This window comes from Pocillopora damicornis, chromosome 13, assembly GCF_964200805.1.
Source record: "Pocillopora damicornis chromosome 13, jaPocDami1.2, whole genome shotgun sequence".
NCBI classification, from domain to species: Eukaryota; Metazoa; Cnidaria; class Anthozoa; order Scleractinia; family Pocilloporidae; genus Pocillopora; species Pocillopora damicornis.
In genome coordinates, this window is record NC_142682.1 from 8,157,664 (window position 1) to 8,185,142 (window position 27,479).

The window sequence follows — 27,479 nt, forward strand, 5'->3', positions numbered from 1 at the left end:
TTGAAAATGAAAAGCCCTTTATTAAAATATAATATCAAAAATAATTTTACATCATTCATAATAAAAACTGAAGGCACACAACATAGAGAACAAATGTTCAACATTGTCTGAAGAATATCATATCAATCTACAATAATTGAAGCCTAGACTCCTAATCCAAAGCCCAATCCAATGTTTACAATTTTATTGTGGGACTTTGCTCCTTCACTGTCAAGAAATAATTCACTCTGTTAAGAAATTCCACAGTGTACTTCATAATTCACTCCTATATTGAGCCAATACCCACTGGAGACATAGATGCATTTATGTGTAGAAGGATGCCTTTCCACTGAGTGTGGTAATACCAAAAACAAAGTAATCACAACAGCCAGTGAGGATGAATGAAAATATTGCAAGGAACCTGAGAGAATTCAAAGTAAAAACAAGACTGCTTGTGATGGGTTAACTCATCATGGTTGATTTTAGTGTTGCATCTGAATGGGTGAGGAGGTGGCACAATTTTTTTAAAACAAGCACAGAGCAAAGTAATGAAAAACTACTGCAATCTTGGATAATTGTTGAAACTCCACCAAAAATTTCTGTTACATCTAATATGTAAGAGTATAACACTTAATACAACAAGTACATATCTCATGAGAAAGAACAAACTTGAATATCAACTTCAAGCATCTAACATGTTCAATAAAATACAGTTAATATATAATAAGGAACTATTCAGTTATAATGCCAAGTATATTATTGATTAAAAGAACAATATGTTATGACCTTAAATAAGGCAAAATTCCAAATAGGTATTTTTCAAAAGTTTTTTTCCAATGTACTTGATAAGATATAATCCAATGTTAATAAATGTCACTCATAGTATGTCTTGCAAACAAGGACCCATCACACTCAAAAACTTGAAAACGAAGACCCCCCAAAATAACAATATTTATGGTTAATCAACCAAAAGAATCATGATAGAGGTCATTTTGAACTCCAAGGTTCTAAGGGTTCCATGTATTAATTCTTCAAACCCAAAAAAAACTAATGGAATTAAAGTTTAGGGGAGAAATCACTGAGACAATGAAGTAAGGAAAGTGCATCCTTTTCAATTTTTACCTGCATTAGTATGGGCTTACAATAAAAATACTTGAAAATTTGTATTCCATTTTTTGAGGGTGTTGTGTTTTCAAGGTTTAGGGTCTTAAGGGTTGTAGAGTCTTTCATGTTTAAGACAACTGTCTATGATATGCAAAAGCCGTGTGAATTTTGTTTAGCTGCATTTCAAAAACAACCAAAGGAGGGAGGGGGTCACCGCCCCTTGGTATAACCAGGGAACAAATGATTGAGAGCTGCATCTAAAGATGTGTTCACTGTGAATTTGTAGTTCCTTCCAAGCTCAGTGCGACAAGCTGGACAACAATAAACCTCTGCCTTAAAGGAGCGTTGAAGACAACTCTGTGAAAATAGAAATTGGATTTTTTTCAAATAATCAATTAGACTGTGGAATAAAGAGCTGCTGAATTTAAAACAAAAAAATTACATTAACCTTTTCCACCCTTAAATCATTAGGCATATTCTTCATACTGTTCTGTGCACATTTCTCAAGGTGCTGAAAGGAGAATTTGTTTAACAATCAAGAGCTTCTTTTGCTGGTGTTAATTTCCTTTACTCTAGTGACTTAAGCAATGTGATATTGTAATGATAGTGTGTGATATTGATATTTTAAGGAGAAATTAGATGCAAGTCACTCTTAGGGGTCCAAGGTTTGAAGATAAATGTCCACAGTTCACCCATATTTGATCATTCCAAAATGATCACGACTTTCCCTTGATACAGAATAAGGTCATTACATGCAACCCTTAAAATAATTGTGACGGGTTTCCTTGATGATCATATTTGGCAGAAATCATTAACACTCCAGTCCTGGTAAAGAAGAACAGAAGGTTTCTTAACTGACAGAATGGGGCCTTGCTTTTTTCCTCCTTGATAAGACCTTACTCAGATTAGTTTTAGGGTGTCATTTAGATTTCCTCAGAGGGCTACCATTGCAAGACTCATCTGTGCTAAATGTTTCTAAGAGTTTCACAAATACTGCAGGAAGCCAAAATCTGGGAATATTAATTACTACCTAAGTACATAACTAATAACTATTTTACATAACTTGCTGTAAAAAAAAAAAAAAAGGAAAAAACTTACCTTACAGATATTATGAAGACATTTTGTAGTTATAGGTTCACATACAATGTCTTGACAGCAAATGCATGTGAATGCCTCTTCCACCTTTTGAACAAATGTCTGTGAATGAATTTAAAGATTTGTAGCGACTTCTTCATCAAAATATAAAATAACAAAATAAACAACAGTAAGAGAAAAGTGTACAGGCATAGAATGATGATGAAGGTCTACTCTCACAATAGTAGTTTTATCTTTGTAATCAAATCTGTCAAAATGTCTTTAACTATCATTAATAACACTATCAATATGATAACAAATGGCTTGTAAGAAATACTAACAGGGTAGTCTTGTAATCCACTGGTAACTTCACTCCAGAGTTTGGTGTTTATTGTATCAGCATCAAGCAATTCTTTCGTCTTTTCTGGCAACTTATAGCTTCTTTTCTTTGCTGGAGGTGATTTGGTTGGGCTCACTTCACCTTAGTATTAAATACAGGAGTTAAAGTGACAAGGGTAGAACAAATAAAAGAGAAAGAAGAAAAACTAAAGACAATTCTCTGCAGCTGAAGTTTCACCCTGAACCCTTTCACTCTCAAGATCTCACTTACTAGAAATTCTCCTTACTGTCTAACTACACAATTCTTAGTAATCAGTTGTGGGAGTTTAAGGGTTAATATTAGATTATGAAAGCCTCCTTTCAACATACATATTAAAGAGAGAAAATAACTCTCAACACATGAGAAATGTTTTGACAAATAAATGCTGTATACATTTATGTTGCAACACTTATTCAAGATTATCATTATTTGCTTATTTGCTCATTGAAACATCCACTCCTTTTCATCTTTTTTAATTAAATTGATTGCTTGATCAATGATGTAACTTATCAATTCACCCCCCTGTTTAGAGATATTTTAAATTCAAGTAAATTCAAGCATCCCCAACTGGAAAGCAACTCCAGACAAGCTATAAGTTGACACAAAAGTTAAGACATGAAAATAAGTACAATGAACATTGAATATCCTAACTCCAGTTCACTAAAAGGCTTAGACAGATACAGCTGTGGACTTAATTACATCTTTATTTACAATAATGTAATGTAAAATAATATATAACAATAGCATATATACAAATCCCATAATGATAAAATTTTTTAAAAAATTGGAATAAAAATTATTTCTTCACACAGTTTTGGTTTAATTTTTGTGATTAAGATTAAAAATAGTTCAGAAAAAGTTTACATTTATCTGGAATATGTTAAGCATAATTTTTTTTTACAGGACATTGAAATCAGAAAAAAGTTCTCTGCCCTGTTTGTTTATTTATTTACTTAGTTTCTGAAATTGCCTATTGACTGCTTGACAGTTAAATAATGTTAAACTAACCTTTATCTCGTTTCCTTTTACCCTTGCCTTTCCCCTTTCCTTTCCCTGTTTCCTTTTCCTCATCTTTTTCTTTCTGCTGTTTCTTTTTTTCCTCTTCTTTTTTGGCTTGTGCCTCCAAAAATCCTTCAGGATACTGATAATATTGACAAAATGTTAGTCTAAACAGCAATTATAATTCAAACATAACTGAAAATTGAGTCAGAAGAACACACCAGAGACAAAATTCAATCATGGTAAGAGATTCAGTCTGAACAAGATATAAGTAGAACCTTGATACATGAATCCTGATAGTTCAAACTCACTTTAATGAAAAACTCATTTAACTTTGTCCCTTGGTAATCATATTTTAAATATAATTTTATAACTTATAACTCAATATTTTTTTTTGGTCATTGAAGGTTCAAGTTATCAAGAGTCGCATAGTTGTATCTGCACAATAGCGATCATCAACATGAAATATGCTTTCCTCTCTAAACCCAAAATGAATGGCTATTGTTTTTGCTTAGTGAAAAAATCACAAAAATGTTTAGCATATAAAGTTCACTTACCACCATCTTCAAGCCATGTTCTTCAATTAATTTCTTGCCCTCCTTTGTCCATGGTGCTGGGGTCTAAATAAATTTGTCATAAGAACTGTTCAAGTTTAATGAATTTGCAGAAGTGAGGAACCATTTTATGGGCATGGCCTTATTGAACAAAAGTTAAATAGAGGAAATTCCATCCTTTGTAGCATCAATTGACTATACAGGAACATTGTTTTTCCTCATGTTGGGGATTCTATACAAGATCTACAGTGAACTTTTATTATCATTCAAAGCATAAACTATCTCTACCTCATCATCTCTGCGTAACAAGTATCTCCAAACAATAAATCCTGATTTCCCCTTCTCTGGCCAGTATTTCACAACCTGTCAATCAAATGCAGATTGTCAAAGGAGTTGTTCAATGCAATTACATGAAAATGAAAGGCTAAAAAATCTATCTATTCAATCAATACATTCCCTATTGACATGTTTTTTGTTCAATAATATACCACAAATGACATCAAAATGTGGTAAAAACAAAAATTTGGGTCACATGGAAAGAAACACTAAGTTAAAGATTTAAAGATCAAATGGCTTGGAAATCTTTCCAAGACTGCAGTTAGTCATACCCTATAGTGTTTCTGTGAACATGTATGATCTACTACCTTATATATGCCATCATAGCGATTTCCATCTGCTGGTGCATGTTTGGAGTGTTTTGCCAGCTTAGCACTTCTAACCTGTTAAGTGGTCATATATAAAGAGTATGAATTTAGATAAAACTCTAACAAGAGAAGAAGTGATGTTCACAGTTTAACTGCAATTAATTAATCTGTAATTTAAGAAAGACTAGGTTGACTCAATGTGGGGCTTGAAAGAAGATTCATCCCACGTTGCCTTTCAGATACAGGTTGGCCATTATAGTTCAATCCCTGCAAAAGGCTGAATTCATCCACACTTGTTCTCCTCTAATTAGTTAAAATCTAGTTAACAGCAGCTTATCTGTGGAGATCAATTCATCGCATCCCCTGGTCAAAATGTGGTTTCTTTTTAAATTTCATGATTTTTTTGCTAAAATCCAACATGTTTCTTGGTTGTGCACTATTTTTTCCCCAATAAAACAGTTATAAATTCATAGTTATAAGAAATAAGCATTGTTCTCTGAGCTCATGCCAAGTTCTCTCTATGGCACTCTCCCCTTTTACAAGTAATCTCAACAAGAACAGCAAACATTTATTTTTGGAAACTTTTCTCACAGTTGTGGAAAAATCAAATTTAGACCATACCACCCTCACAGCTTTTCCTTCTTTCCAGTTTTTAGCTTCTGCTCCATCTTTATCATTTAATGGAGCAGCACAATTTTTTGCCAGTGCCCTGAAACAGATTGGAAACATGTTTTTTTTGGTTAATAACCAGGGTAACATGTAGGTTATCCTATTCAATACATGCATTATGTTCCTTATTTTGGACAAAAAAAAAGCTTTCTTTAGAAAGCCCTCTTGCCAGCATTACCTGTTCATTTTTGTTAATGTTTGATCACATGACTGTTCAGCTGTTCTTTTATTTCCAGAAAGATCTCTACCACCACTTCCAGTGTAAAAGAATTCCTCTCCATTGTCCTACCCAAAAAGATTGAATCAGTGGAGCTAAATTTACTGTGCTTGCATAAATTTATAACTGTGATGATCCTCCTTATATTACAAAAATATAACTTAAAATGGTAGTGATCTTTCTCTAGTCAGTCAAGCCTCTTTCACCCAGATATAACAACTTCCTCCAATTTAAAATCCAAATCAATCATGAAAATGTTTTTTAACCTCATTAATCTGTGGAATTTAAATTAATTTTTTTTTTCAAAACTTTTTTCCAAATTATCTGCGAGTGTCACTTATACACTGGTTTTTATGGTATGACCTTTCAGTATTATTAAGTGTTGCAAGTTTTATAAATACTTGCAAAAAATGCTTTGTGGCTTGTATGACATGGCATTTCCTCTCAGCCCTAAAACTCATCAGATACTTTTAGGAAATTTCACTGGTAAGTTTAATGTATTGGTCAGAAAATAGTGAGGAAATCTCATTAGATGGAGTGGGCACTTCCTATGAGTTATAGCAACAAATTAATTTGATGATATATTATATTTATAGTCCACTGATTCACCAAATCCTTTGCCACCCTTATATATTTGGACCTTTCAATATGATAAGTTGCAGGTTTTATACTGGTCACAAAAAGAGGAAATCTCATTAGATGTGAAAGAGGAACTTCCTATAAACCATAACAACTAATCAATTCAATAATTAATCAAAACTGAGGTCTGCTCACTCACCAGATCATCTTCATATCCACCAGCCAGCACAATAGAGTAGGCTCCATCACCATCCCTGCCATGAATGCCACTGACATGTGGACGGTGAATCCCAGCTTCACTAACCTAAAAACAGACCAAACATCAACTGACTGGTTAGCCTTATGCTGTGGACTTCCATGTGTCCATCAACAGTAAACTACTTAAATAAATAATTCCCAGTGATCTCACTTACACAAGCAATCAAAATGCTGACAAAAGACAAAAATTACATATACACACAAAATATACAATGTAAGCATAATGTACACAACAAAATTGAAAAATATTTATTCACTCTGAGTTTCTATGTAAAGTAACTCTGAATGAAAGAGCAATTATGCTTCAAAGACCAAACAATTTCTATTTCTACCATTAGAAAATATATATATTTAAGAATTTAAGACAGTAGTAATGTTTTGAGAGTCCAATTAGTAACCCAAACTTCAAATTTAATTTTCAGCTGCCACCATTTTGAATGTTACTGAGCAATCTTGCCACTTACCCAATGCATAACACCTCAAAGCATGGCTTAACTCACATCACATAATTTAAAATTAGAGCATAAATTTCATAAAAACAGATGAGGCCCAATACCAAAGCAGAAGCTGTTTATGAACACCATGTTTAATTTCTCACTATCTGAGTTGAAATCTACGACATGACAAATGATTATCCAGCCTACCAAGCCACTTTCCAAAAGTGGCATCTACAGTAGAAGTTTAACCCTTTCATTCCCAAGATCTCATCGGTAATTCTCATCACTCTCTATGATACAATTCTAACAATGATAGTTTGGAGAATTTGGTATTGGATCAACTAATAATCCCCTGATTCGTATTTTCTTTATTCTTATCACTTGTCTAGTTGATATCATATTGATTTTTTTGAGGAGAAATTCTTTCACAGCCACTTATGGGAGTTAAAAGGTAAGACTACCCATTTAAACCTTAAAAAAGCCACAGAAAATAAATTCTGTGTATAAGCTTTAAAAATGGAAGAAGTTTTTGGAGAATTTTTCTCCTTCACTTCAGATAATACCAATACAATGCTTAAAAAAGAACTCAAACCTGAACTCTGAACTTCCAACAAGATCCTACAGGAACTCCAGGGATTGGTCCAAAGTGGTTTGGAGGCACAATGGAGCAAATCTTAGTCCGCCCAACACAAGCCATACCCTACAAATAATTAGTGGTTGATAAACTTTAAAATAGAGTACTTTAATTCATCATTGGCTCCCAAATAATTTATCTACTTGCCACCAAAAAATCACAAGACTTTGCAATAGCCCAGTAAAATAATTTTTTCCATCATTTGATCACAAAGCATATTATTCCAGGGTGTGAAATTAACTTTTTTTTCTGATAGCCACTTGGCTCCTAAATTCTTCAAAGTGGTAGCCAATTCAAAAAAAGTTGGTCGCCATTTTCAAAGACAAACAAAATCTTTCTTTACGCTGTCAGCGTTCTAGATAGACCCTCCAAAATTAAGTTAGGGAAAAGATCTTTAATGCGCTATAAAGTGGACACTAGGATGGATGATATACAACGTTCAGGCTCATCTAAATCCAAGACGGCGTCTAGTTGTCAATCGAGAAGCACGTGCTACGTTTTAGAAACAAACTTAATGAAGAAGTTTGCCGCGGATTTATCTTTGCAAATCTTTTTAATTCACTATATCTCTTGGTAAGGTTATGATGAAATGTTCCAGTCGCCAATTTGGCGACTAACTTTCAGGATTTGGTCGCCAAAGTGAAAAATTTAGTCGCATTGGCGCCTGTATTAGGCACAATTTCACGCCCTGTATTCTACACATTTTTTCAAGAAATACTTTCTTACAACCCAGGAAGACAATTTGCCATTATCTATCATGAATATGAGAACAGCAACAAATGAGAAAGCTATTTTTTTTAACAGAAAAACACAGTACAATGGTGTTACACAGGAGCTCATCATTATCTGTGGGCAGTTGTCTATCACAAAGCAATTTATTTATTACATAATGGGCTCTTAGTCAATGAACACAAGGAAAAATGCTCATCAAATAATGACAATGTATACCAATTTGTCAAGAGAAAATGTGCTCAATTTCGGTTCATTTAGTTACTTCTGGTTAAAAATACCAGCAGGATAATATAGCCTATACAAAAACTTGCTCTGAGCATCACAGATTATTTAGACACTTTAATATCATTAAAACTTTCATTTAATGCTACTTTAAATCAACTCTGTTCAAACAAAGAAACCAAAAGCTCAATTGCACTGGTACCTAATGCAAATACAAATTAATTTCTGAGTTTTTTTCCATTTTATCTTGAACCTTAATTTAGACCTACACATTACCCAAGAGCAAATGCCTATACAATCAAATAGTTGATAAAATAGTGACCTGAAGGTCTTTACTAAATCTGGCCCACTTGCAAAACAAAGTTACAGATCAAGAATTCAATGCTGACCTTTCCCCAATCTCTGTTTGTAGTTGAGTTTGAAGAAGCCATCTTCATTTTCTTCTTGCTTTCTCTCAACTTCTCTCCAGCATGAATGACCTACCAGACACAAAATCAAGGTAACGAATAAAATAAGGATGACAATTGAAGATCATGGTTTATTGGGATTGAAGTAGAAGAATTTCCTTACCCAAATCACTTTCCTTCTCTCTTTGAGGAGACTCAATACTCTAATTTCTTCAAAAATTCAACTCAACTAAACTCTGGACAAAAACTTGTCAAAAGCAAAGTCAAATACAATCTTGTCATGACAGGCAATTAAACAAAAATTCCAACACAACATTTCATAGAAACAGATCTTCTGATTAATCTCTACAGGTCCATCTCATTCAAGTCCAGTTTTTGAGTGTTTTAGAATACAAGCACAACTGATATTCAAAAGGCACACATTGTTGAACCTGTGATTTTATTACGATCCAAAAACTTTAGCACCATCTTACCTGTGATGTATCATTTTTACACAGGGGGCAATACCTAAAAACAATATTAGAACCAAGTTGATGATAATAGTTTCCATTTCATCAAAATTTCCAATACTGCAAAATAAACAGTAACATCAAGATATCAGCAACAGAAAATGAGAGGCATACCATTCATCATCTTCAGGGATTTTTTCCAAAGGTGGAGACAAACAATAGATGTGATATGCTAAGTCACATTCATCACAAAGGAGTTGGTCACCAGGGTTTTCTTTTCCACCACACTGTAACAGAGAGACCACAATCAACAATTAAAAGTGACCCCTTATTATTTTCCCTCCATGAAAAAACAGGAGCATTCACCTTTCATTTAGGGTTCCAATGTGTGATTTCAGTATTGAAAAAAAACAACAACAACAACAACAACAACAAAAAAGGAAAAACACCATACCCAAGGTCTCCAAATCTGGGTGCTGTTGGAAGCACCCAAGAAATTTTTACACAAACTGTTACATGAAGGGGAAACAAGCAGTTTAAATTTAATACAAGCTCAATTTATTCTGATTTGAGAAACTAATTTAAAGTATATTGCAACTCTCATAACTTATAATAAATTTTATTCTACCTTATGGCAATTACAATGTTTGCACAATTTCTTTGGGTCATCTTTACAGTAGCTGCAGTCAGGCTTCACTTGTCCTTTATAACATTCAGCAAAATTAGCAATGAGGTAAAACTAACATAGCACACTTGACAATGTGTAATGCTTCAACTCAAAACAGTGATTACTTATCCTTAAAATATTGATACATTATCAAGCCAGTGGGGGAAAAGAGAAAACAAACACATCTAGGGTTAAAAAAAGAGACAATTTTTGTTTCGTTTTGTCAAAAGCATGGGACAAAGAAAAAATTATTAGTCCCTGATGCAACACTAAATTCTCATAAGAAAACATATAGCTAAGGAAAGGGAGAGCTACATGTATAATAAAGTCACATTTTAAAAGTGAAAGGGCTGAAATAGTTGGTAACACAAAATGATTCATGCTTCCAGCTACTGACATATAAATATCTTAAAGATTTTTTTGATATGGCTCTTTCTTGTTCATATTGCTCAAACAAAATAAACACAACAACACTTGATTTAATTTATGTGCTGACCTGGTTCTAAAATTGTTTAGTACCTAGTGTTCTTATTAAGAATAATGTCTATTTGTACATTTTATGTGCATACTTTTGGCTGGTGAAGATCTACTGCTGGACGAAGTTATAGATTCCCCTGACCTACACGGATCTGTATATAAAAATAAAAGATTGCTTTTAATTCCTTTGAGCCTCGTTCTTCTTGGATAAACTTTGTTGTATGGTGTGCCTATTAACGAGTCTCAATTATTGCGATTTGTGCTTCAACATGCATATTTCAAAACACATTTCCCTCTAAAACAAAGTACAACATTTAAGGAACTAAAATAAATTTTGAGACTGCACAGTTTCCACAAAGAATACAACATTCTGTGATAAAACCTCTTAAGGACCCAATTTCAGTGTCTGTATCCACTAAACATATATAATAAATAAAAAAGTAAGGGAATACAAAATAAGGACTTTGGCCACTATCTGCTTCAGACAGGGTGCTTGCTTCAAAACAAAATTGATGAAACAGTTCAAAACATACTCAAGGCTCTTCACTGTACCTGGGGGACCTTCAATCTGGAATATTTCTTTGTCTATGAATTTAATTTTGCACTCTTCTGCAACTGTGTCTTCTGTGCTATTTCTTAGAACAAGAGGTGAAATAGGTTTAGAGATACATATATATAGTACCATAGCTATTTCAATACTTGACTATCCACAAATATACTAAGCTTGATGCTAACTTTTGACACCACCTACTACTTTTCAAAATTTCTTTTCCACCAGAGTATTTCACTTCCAAAATGCTTTACAGAAAAACAACTTTTTTTAACACAAATAATGATACAGAAAGCAAAGTTTGATATTCCTTAATATTCTAAAATCACTTGAAGAAAAGTGTCTCTGTTGTTTTATTAAACTTAATGAAATCTTGGTTATTAGATAGATAGATAGATAGATAGATAGATAGATAGATAGATAGATAGTTTTATTAACAAAAAACATAGCAGCCATAGGCTGAATTACATCTAGCTTACAATTACTAATATATATAAATATATATATATATAAATACAATAAGAAAACTGTAAAGACTCTACTATATATAATTAAAAATGTTAATGCAATTAATTAAATATCTAGTCGTTAAAAACATCTTGCTCTTGTTTTAATCAAATAAAAATTTAAAAAATTTTAATTCCTTGGCATTTCACAACAAAGAATGCAAAAAATTTTCTCATCTGTATCATGACATTTCTTTGTTAAACAAACTTGTTACAAAACAACAGGGTTTTCTTTAAGGTTTTAAGTAGCCAGAGCCTTTTAAAGGTAAATAGTTGTGGGTCTCGAAATCCAATATGGCAGACAAAACTTCATATCGGTCATACTTCCCTGCCACCACATCAAAATATGTCAAAAAGACAGTCCCCATCAAAACATTTTTAAACTAACCTTGAGTCAGAAGTCTTTTTATGTTTTCAGAAAAGATAGGCAGTGCAAATCTATATTTTTATGAAGCCCAAGTTTAGACCCAATAAACATCATCTCTGTACAGGCTCTCGAAGCAATGAAAGTAGCCCGCAAAACCTTGCAGAGAAGCCTGCGAAGTATGCCGGCTACCAGCTCTTATCTACAATCCTGAACAAAACATCCACGAACAGCTAATGAAAACAATGAAAACAATAAAATAGATTTTTTACCCTAACAACAATCTGGCATAAAGCTCTCTACTTTTTCTTGTAAAACCATCCAGCTGTAAAATACAAATGTTACAACAGTAACTTAGCACACAGTTTATACAAAAAGATATGACACCTTAATAAAAAATTACACTGATAATCACCCCTAGCCAACTCTGTAAGATTTTGTTATTTTGTGCAAACATTTAATCATTATACCTTTTTTGTGATTTTGAAATCATACCAATAACCTCTCTCGTCTGGTTCATCATGGTTGTAATTTGCCATTACATGTTGTCCCACTGAGATCTTGAAGGAAAAATAAACAGACCATAAGAATAACAATTAGGCATTGTTGACAGGGCTATGCTCACAGAATCTATACTCTTTCCATAAATAATTTTTTAAGCCTATTTATCTATTCTATTCAAATAACTTTTAATCTAACATATTTTGAGTGCATGTCACTGTTGTAGGTGTGAGTGAGATTGTGCTCTGAACACATTCGTATTCCACTGCCTGTGGAAATACCTTTTTAACTGCTGAACAGTTTCAGCCATGTCTTGGCAAATAGAAGAGAATAGGCTCAGTACAGTCTACAACATCTGCTAATCTACTGTGTTCTGTATTCAAGTAGATCCTAGCCCCCTTTGGTTTGACACCAATCTTCGCTAGTAATTTCTTTGAGAATTTTATGTTTAATCATACTGATCTCTAAATTTTTCACGTCATAAATGCAACTTAAGGGTACAATAGCCTTCAAAGACCAATTTTTTTAAAATTTTTTTTCTCTTTTCTGTCAAACTAGGTATTACTATGTTAACCACAGCATCCAAGAACATGTTTTCCAAAACGTTGAAACACAATTTTTTTTACAAAAATTTATTCTAAAATTGAATTCTTTCACTGCCAAAGTGTGAACAGCCAAGTGTTTTTTTTATGGCGGAACATCCTGATTCTTGAATTTCAATCACGTAACCATCTCCTGATTTCAGTTATGCTAGGTGATATTTGCTATGTGTCACTTACAAAATTAGACTGTGAATGGGGAAAGATAAAAAGGGGAAGAGCAATTAGGTTAAAGTCAAACAGAAACTTGGCTTTAAGTAAAAGAATTTTAAGAAATTCAACAAGGAAAGGCAACTGAAAAAATGTCACCAAAATGGATAAGGGCTTGTGGTAATCTTCTCTGCTAACACCCAAACAGGAACCATTAAAAGTTCTTCTTTGGGGTGCTTCAGCCTCTTTTAAGTTTCTTAAAATAAGCTTGAAATTGAAATTGCAAGCCAGCTTCCAAGATACATTTGTGTTTCTATGGACAGTCAGCATTTCAAATTCCATGTGGTCACCCAAAGGTTTAAACAGCTAATGTTATATGGATCAACTGTTTGGTCAAACTGTTCAAGTGATAACATAATGAGAGTCTTCAAGCTTCAAAAACGCACTGCCCGAGTTATCTTGAAAGCTGATACAAGGTTGAACAGAGTGAAACTTTTTCAAAAATTAGAGCGGCCTCCTTTTTATGATCAAGTCAAGTGAAATAGGTGCGTTTTAGTCTTTAAGTATTTACTAGGAAGCTGTCCTTCATATATGTACGATATACTTAAATTTAATGCAGACCTACACTCACAAACTGGTTGCTATAGTAAATTAAATCTCCCCTGCCCTCTTTCAGAGGGCAGGAGAGGACCTTTAGCATATCTGCAAGAAGGCTGTGGAACCAACTACCTACTAACGTAAAAAAAAGAGACGACAACAGTTGCTTCTTTCAGAAAGGCCTTTTACAGACATTTTCTCGTGAGACACAATGAAGTAGAACATTTTAGTTAGAATGCGATAGTATATTAAATCTTGCTTGCCCTTGTTTCAATTGCAAAACCAAGGCAACTCAAGCGGCATATTTTATTTTAACTTGACCCAAGCGGCATAACCCATATTTTACTTTATACAGTTTTTAGCTTGCGTTCTTACAGACCTGTTTTATAATCCTCTAATTCATTTTACATACATTTTATATATTTTTACTCTGATTATGGTACTTTTAGGATCGAGGGCCACTAGTTCATCAGTTGAATTACTGTTATGTGTTACCCTCCTTAAATAAAGTTGTTATTATTAATGTCAGCAACAATTTTAAAACTAAAAAACCTACTTCCTTTTTACACAAATGTGTCTTTCGTAAGAAATTAATTTGGTATGAAACTTCATGCATCAAGATACCAAAAATAAAAACAGTGAGAGGTATTTCCCTTTTTCAAAATTGATCTCCTGCAATGGCTTCCAAAATAATGCATATCGCAAACTTGCAAAGCAACAAATAAGAATATCAAAAAAGCCCTACACAGATTTCATTACCATCCATTAGGATTGAAATTGTGCAGAAGCTCTATTTGTCTTGTCAGATTTGGTACCCAATTAACTCACTCAAGTAAAAATTGACTGTTTGAAATTGTTGCAACACATTAATGAACACAAACACTCAGCTTTTGGAAAACATCTGAGAGATGCCTACAATCAGAGGAACAAAGATCTACACCAGCAATTCACCATCCTTGAGAAATGTTGTTGGAAATCTGAATGCTTAATTTATGAAATGCTCTTTATCCAAGAAAAAAAACCTAAACTGAACACTCCATTTGACTCGATTAAAGCAAAACTATTTAGTACTTAATAATCACTCTCTACATTCCATATACAGTGAGACTTTGACATACATTCTTGGTATGTGAAGAACAAATGGGAATCTGACTTTTATAATTGATGAACAAACAAGTCATCCAAACGTCATTCGAAATCATTATTGCCGATTTTTATTCTTAAAAGTAAGAAATGGCATGGCTAATCCAATTGTTGTAAGGCATAGCAACCAAGCAAAAGGTGACAAGATCATGATAATAATCCTTGCTGCTCATTAAACAAAGTGCTGATTTACCTGTTCCCAAGGAAGGGCAGTTCTAGCAATGGGTCTAATAGAATTCTCATGAAGCTTAGTCATCTCATCTTCCTCAGAACTATAAGAATAACAAAACGGTGACCTGAGAAGCATTTTGCAGTAAGGGGTGTAAGGGTTGTATAGGAGGAAGGTATTTTAATTTCAGGCTGAATTCATTTTGATGAACAAACAATTACTTAAACCTAGGTCAGAGCATTTTTACACCAACAGAATTCCACAACTTTTTATGACCTAATCCACCACTTTTCCTCTATTTCTGTTTCTATTTTTATACAAATGTGTTGTGACTGTTTTTAATATGCTTTACAATACAGTCTTAAATAATTTCTCAAATATTCCTATAATTCATCTCCCTTGTCAAAAGTCTTTTGGCTTCATTCAAATCTTTTATCTCCCTAGTTTGACTTTAAGTACACTATAAAAGTTTCACATACCCATCAAAAACCACATGATACAGAATGGAACTTGGGTTGTTTTCATCTGCCAGAGAAATGTCCACAATCTTGGCCTCAAACCATGCACCCATCTTAGGATCCTTTCCATCTATCATTTCACCTATCTGAGTGATAATTATTTCATGTCATTGTTCTACCTATTCTACACCTCAAGTTATAATAATTATTTTACAACAAAAACATATTGATTTAAGTCCAATTAAGATGATTTGGTACCCATAATAACCTCTCTTCACAAAATAATGCTTTCAAGTTTTAGAAATATTTACAAAAGACCTAATTCAGCCAATATTTGTTCATTAAAAGATAGATAGTTTATGAAACAACAAACCTTGTAGAGGCTTCGAGGAACCTTTTCCTCTGAAGTACTTGGTTGATTCTTGTCCTCCTCTAACTCCTTATTAGCACATAAAAGACCGACAACATATAGTCAAATGTCTACAGAGATATTTGTTAGACCCTATAGCCTCAAAACATCTTCAATGTAATTTTTCTAAGACCTGACTGTTACCAATGAAACAAAAATTACACCTCATCTGATTTGTGTTAGCTTCACACTATAAAAATATAACCTTAATGGACTGAATGATTGATAAGAATCATTACTGCACCTGGTCCTCATCTGAAACATGACCATTGACATGCATGGCAGACTCGTCATCTTCTTTATTGACTGATTGTTCAGTTTCGTCTTGGGTTTGCTTTCCATTATTGTTTTTGTCACTGGGTGGAGCAATTGTTCTTATCATTAACTGAACGATCTCATCAAGTCCCACATTATAGTCAAACAACGTGTGACCATCTTCAAGCTATAGTAACAAGAGAATAAAGAAGCATCAATCAAATAGATTACTTGATTTACACATGTATCAGAACAATTCATTGCACTGCATATCATTCACAACCAGGGCTATACATGTTTTATTTTAATCACACAAGTTTCAACTAAAAGATAAAGAGTGTTTCATTTTTACATACAAAGAGTACTTGTGGGAGCTTGATTGGTGTTCAATACACCAAGGGGATTAACATGACGTAACCATCCGAAGGAACAAAGTTCATATCAAATAAGAAAGATGAAGAATTGTGGGCTTATTCTTCATGTAAAGAAAGATGTTACTTGTTTCATCAAAAGCACAGGAAAAAAAACAAATGTGCAGAAATAAACCTCTTTAGCTTGTACCTTTTGTTTATCTATATCAGGTCTCATGGGAATTCCCAACTTATTCTTTCATAAATCATGGAAATTGAAAGAAACAGTTGTCTAGAGTTAATCATCACATGACCTAACAAAAACTACAATCCAAAGAGGTCTATTGAACTCTGGAGCTCCAGATTGCACCTTTTCTCTACTTCTTAGCTACAGAGAACCGAATGGTAATCTTGGCTCCAGTGTCCTGTAAATAGCAGTGATCAGCACCATGTGGGTTATTAAAATAAAAATATAAACGATTCCGACCTTGATTGTAAAATAAAGAAATACATCATTTGCTTTTAAACCCTGAATTTTTAGGAAAATTTTTTTTTAATTCAAATTAAAAAAAAAAAAAAAACATTCCAGACCTTAAATTATCTTTCACTATCCAAGTGTCCTGCATCACTTGGGAGTTTCCTAGTCATCTGTCACTTAGATGGAAGTGCAATACGTCTTTGATTATCACTTTCTCAAATTTCACATCCACAAACAGATTGAAAGAATTTGGACCTTGTACTTTGAAGCAGTTGTTTTATACAACACCAGTGCAAAAGGCAATAAATACACCTTATTGAATGGTTTAACTTATAACACGCATGGATACATGTATTTTGCAAGTTGCAAGGTATTTTTTTGGGTAAGGAAAAAACAAAGCAGTGAGCAATGAGCAAACCTAGTGCCCATTTCCATCCAAATCACTGCCCTTAACAACGGAGTAATAGCACAGCAGAATTTGTTTGTTCCAGTGCTTAATCTGGTAAAATGGCATATTTGTGGAATAATAAACATGGATATATATGAACATATTAGTCATTATCAACCTTCCACTCCAAAAATTTAAATATCAATCCTCTGCTCTGTCTGCCATACATTTCTTATGACTGTACCCCCAAGGAATCTAGTAATAAATCAACCAGCATTCCAGAGTTAATATTTTTCTTACTTCTCATCACTCTTCTGCTTGAAAGTGTATTAACATTTAGGGGAGAAATTTGGTTTTTTCACACCTGAGATGAAAGGGTTGTTAAAAGAGCATTTGCCAACTTTATAGAGTGTGGCTGACATGTTGGAATACAATATTGTAGTTAACCATGGCAGCGAGTATGCACACTGCTTAAGTTCTCTTAAATCATGATTGAATCTTCCATCAAAATCAGTCCTCATATCATTGAAGTCTTTCTATTTTTTTTAACATCTCACTAATAAGTCAATAACTTGGCGGAGATCCAAATCCAACCTGATGTTTAATGATTATAAAACACTTATTACCAGAATACAGCACAAAATGAAATGTGGCTTGTTGTTCAAACTAATATCTAAAGAACTTATAGTTGCATTTGTATCCTACAATTGTTCCCAGACTTTGTGCAGAGATACAATGGTAAATTCATGTATATCTCAGGTCAGTGAATATTAAGTAAGACTACCGGAACCAACAGTATGCAAATTAAAACGTACACCTCACTTCACCGCTTTTCATGAAATATAGGGGTGGAAATTTCTCCCAGTTACAGAGTACTTTCCTAAGCCTTAAAGAATAAGAAATAAATCAAAAATCTGTTTGTGTTACATTAGAACCCACTAACTCTAACGCCCTATGGAAACAGAAAATAGATTTGAGTTAGCGGGGTTCAAGTTATCAGGGTCGGTGTTGAATTTCAATTTTCTTTTTATCAAGGTATCGTCATTTTACCACTCTTGCACAGTTAACAGTCATTTTGGAACATTCAGTTTGTTTGCTTTCAGATAAGAACTAGTTAGGGATATTTTGCCATATATAATTTGGGAATAAGAGGCTAAGATCCAGCACAGTAGTTAAGGACATCTTAATTTTTCAACAAAGATACCGTAAACAACTAATTAAATTGCTATAAATACATGAACGCACTCAAGAGTAATTGTACTGTTCCTTGGGTAGTGACTGAAAAATACAGTACTATCCATGTTTGTTGAACACTTGGCTTGCCTACATAAAGTAGTAAACATCACATATATGACAAAACTGAAACTGAGAGGTGATTATGCATGGTGAACAATAAAACTGGCGACATTTCACTCATTTGAAAAAAACTTATTTAGCGTCTGTTTCTTCCATGCCCTCAGCAGCAGATGCTTCTTTGAAAAATAATTTAATAAGTAGTTTGCTACCTCTGCCATTTTCTCTTGATTTTCTCAGCAACTATTATTTTTTGTAAATTTTATTATGCTTGCATCAATCGTGATTAAAGAGCGGGATGTGTCAATCAGCTATTTTCCGATACTTTGATGTTAATCCTCAGTCATTTTGATTAAAAAATTTGAGTATTTAGGGTAAATTTGAGGCCAGGAAAAACAAAATTACTTCAAGTTGACAGAAGGTTCGAGTTAGCCGACTTCAAGTAAACTGATAGTGAATGACTTAAAAAAAAGGGTTAAATCCAAAGGTAATCCAAAGGTAATCCAATTTTGTTCAAATACACAGGAGTTCAAGTTCTATAGTATTTGTTGAAGAGTTATCAGAGGGATTTATCATTCCCTTATCATTTCTTTTTATAGGTTTCAAAATATATTCCCATGCATTACCTGAGAGTTCTATTTATCACACGTTTCCTTTAAAAGTTCGTTACATAAAAAGCCCAGCTTGAAGGACATACACATACTTTCTGTCGCCCTAATGTCATAAAATGGCTGGCAAAATAATTGCTTTAATTACAAGTAGTGAGTTTCAAATTGATAATTTTTTACCTGTTTTCCTTTAAAGAATAGTCTTTGTTTACTGGGTGGTACATCAAAAGCTTCTTCAAGCTTGATCCTAAGGTCTTCAATTTTGGTAAGTTTGCTCAAACCCCTAACACGTGTGTCTTTTTGGCCATCCATTGTCCTTACTCTGATCCACATGATGACTACAATTAGAGAAGGACACTAAATCATTTCAACAAAATAAAATACCTCAAAAGTTTACCATTCTTCTTTACCTATCAACACACATGACCATGACACCAGCAAGATTTCTAATCCTAGCATTATGTTGGATGCTTGTCGCAAATGAACCCAGTGTATGGCCTAGTTCGAAAGAAATTTTTCATAACTCTGTAGTAGAGTAATAGACTGCAAAATACAAAGGTTTGAGGTTTGAATCCTATGTACGACTTTGACATTTTCTTTACCTTATTCTCGGGACAAAATAAATAACTTTTTTACTTACTTTGCCAGCACAATGCTGCATATTTATATTATGGTTGTTAGTTTACCATTGTTTCAATACGATGTTCAAACATGCGTTTGCCAACTGAGGCTTCAAGTTAACTATAGCTGAAATTGCATTTGATTTGCATAGCATTGCATTTGAACAGATTGAAAATAAATTGCTCGTTGATGTCTTTTTGTTTCGTTCCCTGCCTCTAGGATTAGGCAATTGCCTCAATTTGGCTTAACTACAGTAAATATTTTAACAGCGTAACCTTTAAAACAATGCTCTACTTCAAAAATGAAGAAAAAAAGCACTTTGGTTATATAAAAGTAGTACTTGCCATTTAACTATTGAAATAAATCTGTTAAATTTTTCCAGCAAACATTTGAAAATGATAATCTGACACATCTAATAAACTTCCAAAAAGAAACTGCAAAATTTGACTCAGATTTTTAATTGTGTCAGTTGTGTGCCTCTCTAAGAGTCTTAATCCCTACTTTAAAGTACATACAATACCTGTGAGATTTTCAAACTTCAGGAGAAAATATTTTTTCAAATATTATACTTTTTGGTCCAAGACTATTTCAAACAAAGTAAACATTCATCAGAACAACCTCATGGACAGGATGTGAGAGTAAACAGGATCTAAAACAAAAGCACTGATGAGTGGTAATTCAAGCCATCTTTTCTTTTTCCTAATACAAAGCACGGTTGATTAGTTATGCCAATAAGAATTGGATACAATTTACCACAAAAGTGATTTGCATCCATAGGAACCTGGCAGCCTCTTGACCACAGAAATGTCAATAATGAAATTTTTGCAACCGAGAACAAACTTATCATAAAATTACTGTTCAGTCTGACAATTTTGTTGCGAAACAATGAGTTATATCACTGGTTTTGTTTTTTGATACAAGCATCTCACTTCTTTATTTATTATTTTCCTCACAAACAAACAAATTCATACCACCCATGGCCACTTTAAATGTGACTGCGAAAAGAGAGGAGCTGGTTGACACATTTCAAGATCAGATGTTTTATCTCATTAGAGTTACAACAACAATTTCGAAAATGGAGACCGAAACAGCACATATTTGCAAAAGAAGACCCTGTTGATATAGGGCTCAAAGTTGAGGGACGAACCATTTAAGTGATTCGGCGACACGACATAAAGCACATTCTTGGCTAAAAGAAAGCTACAATCCATCTCCATCGCGTGTTTACTGTTCAGTGAGGATTCATCTTTCACTGCATGCAATCCAATTCACACCCTCCGCAGGCCACAATAGTCGAGCCAAAAGTAGAAACCTGATCTAAGTTCGAATCCCACCGACAACGGATAGCGCATAACTATGGCGAGGGGTCAGATATAAACACGTAAAAAGATGACCTCTGTCATTGATCAAAATATAACTGAACATGCCTTGCTACGGGAAAAACCACGTGAACGGTTTAACCTCCTCTTTCGTCGATTAGCTGACGACGTTCTTCTAGATAACTGCACGCTAACGAGAAAATTCTACCACCCAAAATGTAAAACTGATAATGTTAATTCGCAAACTCTCCCAGTTTAAGCATTCAGGCGAGGTGACACAACATCTTTGTTGATGTTCTCCGGCATATTAGCTACTTCGAAAAAGCTTGCATGCAAATGAACTCGAATCTGTTTACGGCCCTCTACAAATAAGTTATGATTCTTATTGAGTCTTGCGTTCACGAAATTAAGCTAGACCGACACAAATAGCTTTTGCCTACCGTATCAATGGTTCCAATTCCGTAAAAAAGCTGCAAAATATTACTAATTTGACCTCGTACGTGACAACAGCCGCCCCAGAACTTGAATATTTGCGGCTCCGGGAGGAATGGGTACTATCTTCAAATTGGCGGGAATTAATATAGTGTTTGTGTAAATCGCATAATGTGTCACTTTGAGAAAACACTCAACATGGCCGATCGAGGTATGAGTGGTTTTGTGGAAAATCATTCAATCTGATTTGAAAAATAACTCTTTTTTTACCTGATTTTGACTTCATATTCTTTCGTAGGAAGCCAATTACAACAAGGAATCAAAGTTTTGACTTTTCCAGAGAAGTCCTTGCCAGAGTTTCCGGAATTGGATCTTAAAGTCCCTTGTATTTTCTGTGAGAAGGAATTCCCAAACACCTCAGGGAAAAATGATGCTGTGCTACATCATATGCTGATAGAACATCAACTTGTTATCGGAGACGTTGGTCAAGTCTGTGACCTGAGGAGGTACGAGAACACGTCGTTTCAAGAAGGGACCTTTTTTGCAACTCATCGTTGAGTTTCGACACCTTATGTCTCTAAATGATTAGATAAACAGAAATTTATATTCCGCAGGGACAAATTCACCGGGTGGCTCTTCGTCTGAATTCGAATTCATTATGCTTTTCACAGGTATCTTTGTTACTGGAAAACAAGACTAAAAGAGAAACCCATAACAGAGGTGTGTCCAGTCATCAACATCAATTCCAAACCTGATGGTACGTTTGCTACATATTCCACCTTGATGATATTATTTGTTTAGTCCCTTTGGTACTTTAACTGGTGTTAATAGTTAGGAAGTAATCACCTTTAGGCCCTTGTTATGTCAGCTGATAATGCCCATGGCTGAGAGAGAATATTAGGCCAAGAAGCAAAGCTTTGGGTGCACATGTAAAATTTTGAGGACAATCTCTCACCCAAGGACATTATCAGCTGACTCCTTAGCAAACCAGAAGGAGGTTTATTTATTTTATAAACCTCCCATTAATTTTAATATTACATGTTGACAAAAAAAGTGCAATTATTTTTTTGGACTTAACAGAGCAGCATTTGGGTATTTTTTTTAAAGTCACAAAGCAAGTTTGTTTTTCATCCGTGTGAAGGAATAAAGATGAAGAAAAGAAAACTCTTGAGTTGGGCTTTTCCTGAGGCTTTCCATCTTTTTTATAGAAATAATCAGAGTAAAAATTTGGATGTAGATGGGGGTTATTGCATCAGAACTATCTGGTGATTTTGCGATGTAAAGTAGCCAATAGAATATTAATGGATGGGTCATGACAAATTGTGCTGACCCTTTGACCCCTGAGGAGTGATTAGCATGTAATTTTTCCCATACAATGTCACCCCCAAATCAAACATGAAGTTCACAAGATTAAAGGAAATGATTACCAACTAAAGAAGCTCTTGGTCATTGACCCTTTCACTCCCTTTCATCTCTAACTGCTGCACATTTCTGAGAATTTGGAGTTAGATCAAGAAAAAAACTTCTATTTGATAAGTATGAGTATTTTCATTAATACCTGTTTGCTAAATAATGGATGGATAATATCGAGAGAAGTTGCATGTTAATCAGTTGTGGGAGTTAAAGTGTTAAACAAATTCTCTTTGTTAGCACCTCAGGAGATGTACAGAGGACAGTATTGAGAATCTGCACAGTAACAATGGGATGGTAGGGTTAAGAGGGAATGAGGACAATTTTGCCGTTAATCTTGAATCAGATCAGAGTTTCCAAAACATTCCGGGAGTTCCCATTTCATAAGATTGCATTTGATTATTAGGGAAATGCTATCAGTTAGTGATCCCTGTAAGAGTTGTAGATTTGATCCAATGATTAAGATTACTAACCCTTAAAACCTAACATTAGTATGAAAATTCTCCATACTGTTCTCTGTATTTCCTATGGTACTTACAAGGATAACTTTATTTGTCCAACAATCAATAGCTTCCTGAGTTTGCAATAGTTTCCTTTATTCTCATAACCTTATGATGCTTGATTCAGGGGTGATATGATATTGATCTTAGTGGCTAAAGGGTTAATACAATTATGTGGACAAGAAAGAAGTCATAAATAAATTGAATTTGCTCTTAAAAATATTATTAATTTGTTTAGTTAACCCTTTACCCCCTAGCATCAGTATCCATGTGCTCCACACTATTCATGATACATTTCCTAAGGAGCTGACAAAGAGAGTTTATTTAAAAATCAACAGCTGCTTTAGTTGGTGATCATTTTTCTCTATTCTCACAACCTTAATGTTTGATTTAAGGGTGATGTTGTAAGGAGAAATTAGATGTTAGTCACTCTTAGGGGTTAAAGAGTTAAAGCTTTTCTTTTAAACTTAGAGTTCTCAATAGAAATGTTGTCACTATGTGCTTTAGTAGAATATAATGATTTGAACAAAAATGTTTTTCATTTTGACAGATATTGGTCCTAAGATTCAATACTTCCTCTTGTGTGATTCACTTCCTGAAGATAGGAATCTAAGGGAAGATTTGCAACGTCAGAGGCTGGTAGGGTTAGGTGTTTCCTACTTACTTTTAAACCTTTACAGCCTAACATAAGAATACATGTTCTCCATACTGCTCTCTATGCATTTCTTAAGATGCATAAGGAGAATTTGTTTAACAATCAATAGTTCATTTAACTGGCAATCATTTCCTGTATTCTTGTTACCTTTAAATTTGATTTAGGGATGGCATTGTAGGAAGAAATTTTGATGCTCATCACTCATAGGGGTTACAGAGTTAAGTCACAATTTGGCCTGTCCTAGTTACCTGTATGCATGCATGGTTTCACCCTCCTAAACTAGAATCTGGTTTTCAAGTATTTTAATTAGGAATGGTAAAGAAACAACTTACAATTTCTTTTCTCGGAAGGAAGATGTTCTTGAGTGTCAGCAGCGAGAAAGATCAGATACACACTTTTCAAGAGGCTGTCTTTTCTGTAAACAACACTTTGAAGGCAATAGGTTTGTTGAACATACCATGTGCTAGTGAGGCTTTTGAACATATTTTTCTTCGATTCTGATGTAGCTTTTTTAATGCTTAAAAAGAAGCTTGTTGGAACATGGTTAATGGTTAGTGGGCTGAACTTTGCATTAAGAAGCCTTGCAGTCAGTGTGTTGTGCAAAATAATTTATTCTCACGAGGCCTCTCTTTACCAAGGAGAATATAATTATAATAGGTACTGAATAATTTTCAGGGAAAGCCTAAAATTATTTCCTAATTGTTCATACTGGAGCTGTTGCTAATTTTCTCTTTCCCAAAGACCTGAAAGCCACAAGGGAGTCTTTGGGAGTTGAAGGGCATTTAAAATTATTTTTTTGGAATGATGATTATCATTCTTTTGTCAATTATACCTACCTGACAGGTGTGTAGATTCATGAATTGTAATAATAATTCATTGCTTTCAATAAGTCCTTCCACCTGCCAAAGCTATGGTGGGTTTTCTGTTGTGACTAACTGGGTATACTTTGGAAGCTTTCAAGCAAACTCACTGAGACCTAAAACAGCTCAAAATCTTCTAGAGTTCTTTCAGGCAACTTTTACCTTTATAAACAAGTTTTGATAAAAATTTATTGATATTGTCTTATCATATATTCCAGCATACATTTCATACATTTCCAGTGAAAAAAGATTTTAAGTTTCCAAGAACACACTTACCCAAATTTTGGCACCCAGAAACCATTTGTCATTTTAAAGGACTTTTTGTGTGAAACTCAGGGAGCAGGTTTGCACATCAGCAAATGGAAGACTTTAATTAGAAATAAAAGGATCTGTTAAATAATTGTACCAAGGAGGAAGTGGTAGTTGAAAATGATAGTTTAACACCCAAAACTCTGTTTGAAGCCAGTTTATTCTGAATGGAAGTAACGGGATAACAAGAAGGAAATTGTTTTTCATATTATTCTCCAGCAGGTGCTTTACCAAGGCAGCCTCCTTCTTCAAATCTTATTGAAAGCACTGTAATATACATGTGGCAAAATATTTTCTAAAACAACTTTCTCTTTCATTTAAGCTACTCTATCTGACAACAAAAACAACAACAATACTTTATTTAAGCTGGATAGACAGAGGAGCATGTGGCTTGTTGGAATGTGGGCATGAAAATAAATACCTAAAGATAAATAGCAATGAATATAATAATGAAGAGCTTAAATAGTGTAAATTTTAAGTTCTGTACTACTAGGTACATCCAAATGCTCCTATACTACTATGTACTACATAGTTGGATAAGTAGATGTACACATGTAAAGAGGATTCAAGTTGATCAAAATTGTTTTGCAGACAACTGGCCAGAGACTAATCACATATTGTGTTCTATTGTTAGGTCATCATTATTTACACATATGGCATCAGATCATGGATTTAATGTAGGCCTTCCTGATAACTTAGGTGAGATAAGTATCTTATCTTAAGATACCTAAAGAATTGGATCAAAGTTTAATCCTTAAACTCTCTAAGATCTGATGATTGATTCTCCCCTCTAGCTGCTACACATTTCCTAGTTAATTAGTTATGAGAATGTGGTGTTAGATCTAGATAACAACTTTATCCTCATTACCTGTTTGATGGATAACGTATGGATATTATTAGGAGAAGTTGCATGTTAATCGCTTCTGGAAATTAATTGGTTAATTATTCATGTGCTCTGTAGGAGCACTGGGTTTAAAATTTAAGGTTGTTTTTCAGTATCACAAATCACTAGAGTGCACATGTGGGTCCAAACCCTTTTTATGTAGGCTTCAACAGATAACTTTTTTTCACTTGCATTCAAATGCTTATTACATTCCTAGTAGAGACATTCATATGAACTTTTTGTGTCAGATAACTGTGAAAACTATTTGGAGATTGTGCTGAGATTTTACCATGATTATAAGCACCCACCCAAATACATGAAGATATGCATCTAGATGATATGTGATGATACCAAATAACTTACCCACACAATTAATGTTTTTTTTCCCTTTTCTCCTAGTGAATGTAAATGAATTCCTAGACACTTTGGAAACAAAATTAACCAAGTAAGCTTGTGAAAATATTGTCTTGGAGATAATTCTTGTGTGTTTTAACATTTGTCATTGTATGATGGTGTTGACAATGATTATGATATAATGATGATAATGATGATGAACACTTCCACCACTATCAGTGTCATAAGGTTGAAAAATATCCTGCGTTGTTCATGCAGAAATTAGGCAAATGTACAGTAATGTTTTCTAAATTCAATTTTATGAGAAAATTTTAATTATCTTGTGTATCGTGGGTCTGCTTTCACTGCCTGTTACACCAAAAGTTCAAAACAAGTGAACTGGAAAGCAAAGTATGATCATTTATGCTCTCTGTAATCAAAGTTTTGAAGAAACCTGAACATCAGAGGAATTACAAGTTCAAATTTCCTCAAAACTATGTGGTGAAATTCAAAACTTAAAATAGAAATAGTTCAGATAGATTGTGCTACTTGAGAAGACAAATGAACATTGATAATTGAACTCTAGTCAAGTCTTACTTATTCTTATCTTGATATGAATATGCCAATGTAGACCTCTTGGACTCCTTTTGGGAGAAGTGAGTCTAAATGTTGCTCTACAGACTCATAAAGCATAATAAAACTTGCTTCCAGTAATTTTCTTTAAGTTTGCAGTGTTTATTTTGTGAGAAGTTATTCAAAGACAGAACAGCACTCAAAGATCACATGAGAAAGAAACAACACAAGAAAATCAACCCCAAGAATAAAGAATATGATCGATTTTATGTCATAAATTATCTG

General features: G+C 33.9%; 2 protein-coding genes across 7 annotated transcripts in view; one reads left to right on the plus strand and one right to left on the minus strand.

Annotated features, from left to right (window-relative positions):
• Positions 1-21,793, minus strand: LOC113684992 (E3 ubiquitin-protein ligase UHRF1). 6 transcript variants are annotated; one of them, XM_089192344.1, is made up of 26 exons: positions 21,680-21,792; positions 19,480-19,637; positions 17,577-17,653; positions 16,172-16,369; positions 15,892-15,957; positions 15,540-15,664; positions 15,085-15,163; positions 12,372-12,461; positions 12,174-12,226; positions 11,034-11,116; positions 10,574-10,633; positions 9,966-10,039; positions 9,512-9,624; positions 9,362-9,395; positions 8,871-8,960; positions 7,486-7,593; positions 6,398-6,502; positions 5,581-5,687; positions 5,355-5,442; positions 4,734-4,808; positions 4,378-4,452; positions 4,093-4,155; positions 3,545-3,677; positions 2,499-2,638; positions 2,182-2,280; positions 1-1,440 (listed from the first exon to the last, which is right to left on the minus strand). In XM_089192344.1, the coding sequence occupies exons 3-26, from the start codon at positions 17,625-17,627 to the stop codon at positions 1,294-1,296; spliced, it is 2,256 nt and encodes a 751-aa protein (XP_089048470.1). In that variant the 5' UTR covers positions 17,628-17,653; positions 19,480-19,637; positions 21,680-21,792; the 3' UTR covers positions 1-1,293. The 6 variants fall into 6 exon arrangements, with proteins under 6 accessions (XP_089048470.1, XP_089048469.1, XP_089048471.1 ...); XM_089192343.1 differs by lacking the exon at positions 17,577-17,653 and adding an exon at positions 20,441-20,569 and having other exon boundaries at positions 21,680-21,762; XM_089192345.1 differs by lacking the exon at positions 21,680-21,792 and adding an exon at positions 20,441-20,569.
• LOC113684993 (zinc finger protein 277) overlaps positions 21,764-27,479 on the plus strand; it is a 12,018-nt gene continuing 6,302 nt past the window's right edge. The window contains exons 1-8 of the mRNA XM_027202434.2: positions 21,764-21,882; positions 21,970-22,177; positions 22,343-22,428; positions 24,132-24,220; positions 24,587-24,678; positions 26,040-26,104; positions 26,688-26,733; positions 27,347-27,479. Of these exons, the coding sequence (XP_027058235.2) occupies positions 21,843-21,882; positions 21,970-22,177; positions 22,343-22,428; positions 24,132-24,220; positions 24,587-24,678; positions 26,040-26,104; positions 26,688-26,733; positions 27,347-27,479 (759 nt within the window). The 5' untranslated portion in view covers positions 21,764-21,842. The remainder of the gene's footprint in view (positions 21,883-21,969; positions 22,178-22,342; positions 22,429-24,131; positions 24,221-24,586; positions 24,679-26,039; positions 26,105-26,687; positions 26,734-27,346) is intronic.